Here is a 1,283-nt window from a genome sequence, read left to right on the forward strand (position 1 = left end):
CTTTTTTATTTAATTTATGGGATGAATGTGTCCAATTACCACTATTCCTCATTGCCCAATTGTGTGGCAGATTGTTATGCTAATCAATTAATAAATTAATTACCAATTTACAGGTAATGGACGTTCTTTTAATTATAGAACTTAATATTTTTCATACTTTGGGGTAAGCAAATCACATCTACATAGAAGTGGGAGTTAGTGGAGGGGTAAGTATGTATATAGTTAGTAAATGATTACTGGGCATCTTGTAGTTTTGTAACGACCTTGCTACAGCCAGTGAGCTGCGAAGATGACGGTTGTAAGTTGATGTAAATGATTTCAAAAACTTTTTATTTCATTGATTCAGTTTTTATTAGCTGCAATAAAATAACAAAAATAAATGTATTTTACCAGCACACTGCAGGGAAACAAGAAATTTATACCAAGGAATTATTAGGAAGGAGTTTTATTAGGAAAACGTTCAATAAAATGGAGTTTTAAAAACGATATTTATGAACCAATAGTTATGTTAGTAAAAAAATAATTTTTATTACTTTATTAATTCCAAAAATGCTTTCTACCATATAGATTTATAATAATAATGACATTTTACCAGCTTGAGAATGAAAAATGTATTTATGTATGACAAATTGTGAGAATGTTTGAGTAAAAGCCAATGTTTCAAAAAAAATATTATTATAAATATTTTTTTCCCAATAATAATAAAAAAAATATTGACATTTTATATGTTTAATGACTAATTACTTAATAATTACCTACAATCAAAAATAACCCTCAGATTAAATTGATTAGCTGAAATTAGACTAGGACGTTGTCTTTTGAAAGTAGCAAGTTTCTGATGAATGATGAATGAATGATACGGTAAATTTTCTAGTTTCAGTAAAAGAACTGATCGTAAATTAGGCAGTTTCTTCATAAGTTAATTTAGATTTTATTTTCTTATTTTAATATACGATTAAAATACAGGCAAAATGATGTGGAATGGTAAGTTCAACTTCCTTAGTATTTTTGGTACGTAAAGTATTAATAGATATTAATTATTAAAGTATTAATTAATGTAATTAAAGTATTAATTGATACTAATTATTAAGTATAAATATGTATTATTAATAAAGTGTTAATTGATATTAAGTATTAAATGATTAATTGGTACTAATTATTAAAGCATTCACTGATATAATACAAAATGTGAAACAACTATTGCAGTTCAGCAAATAAAAAAAACAACTTAAAATGAAAGTTTCGCCATATTGAGTTTTAAAAAAAAAATCTTATCCCCTATA

General features: G+C 25.2%; 1 protein-coding gene across 1 annotated transcript in view; it reads left to right on the forward strand.

Moving 5' to 3' along the window:
* Positions 1 to 289: 289 nt before the first annotated feature.
* Positions 290 to 1,283, forward strand: part of LOC106682337 (cuticle protein CP14.6-like) — a 5,629-nt gene continuing 4,635 nt past the window's right edge. Inside the window, exon 1 of the mRNA XM_014423140.1 lies at positions 290 to 298. Coding sequence (XP_014278626.1) covers positions 290 to 298 — 9 coding nt within the window. The remainder of the gene's footprint in view (positions 299 to 1,283) is intronic.

The sequence above is a fragment of the Halyomorpha halys genome, unplaced genomic scaffold (assembly GCF_000696795.3).
Source record: "Halyomorpha halys isolate HHAL.00 unplaced genomic scaffold, Hhal_1.1 Scaffold408.1, whole genome shotgun sequence".
Lineage (NCBI taxonomy): Eukaryota > Metazoa > Arthropoda > Insecta > Hemiptera > Pentatomidae > Halyomorpha > Halyomorpha halys.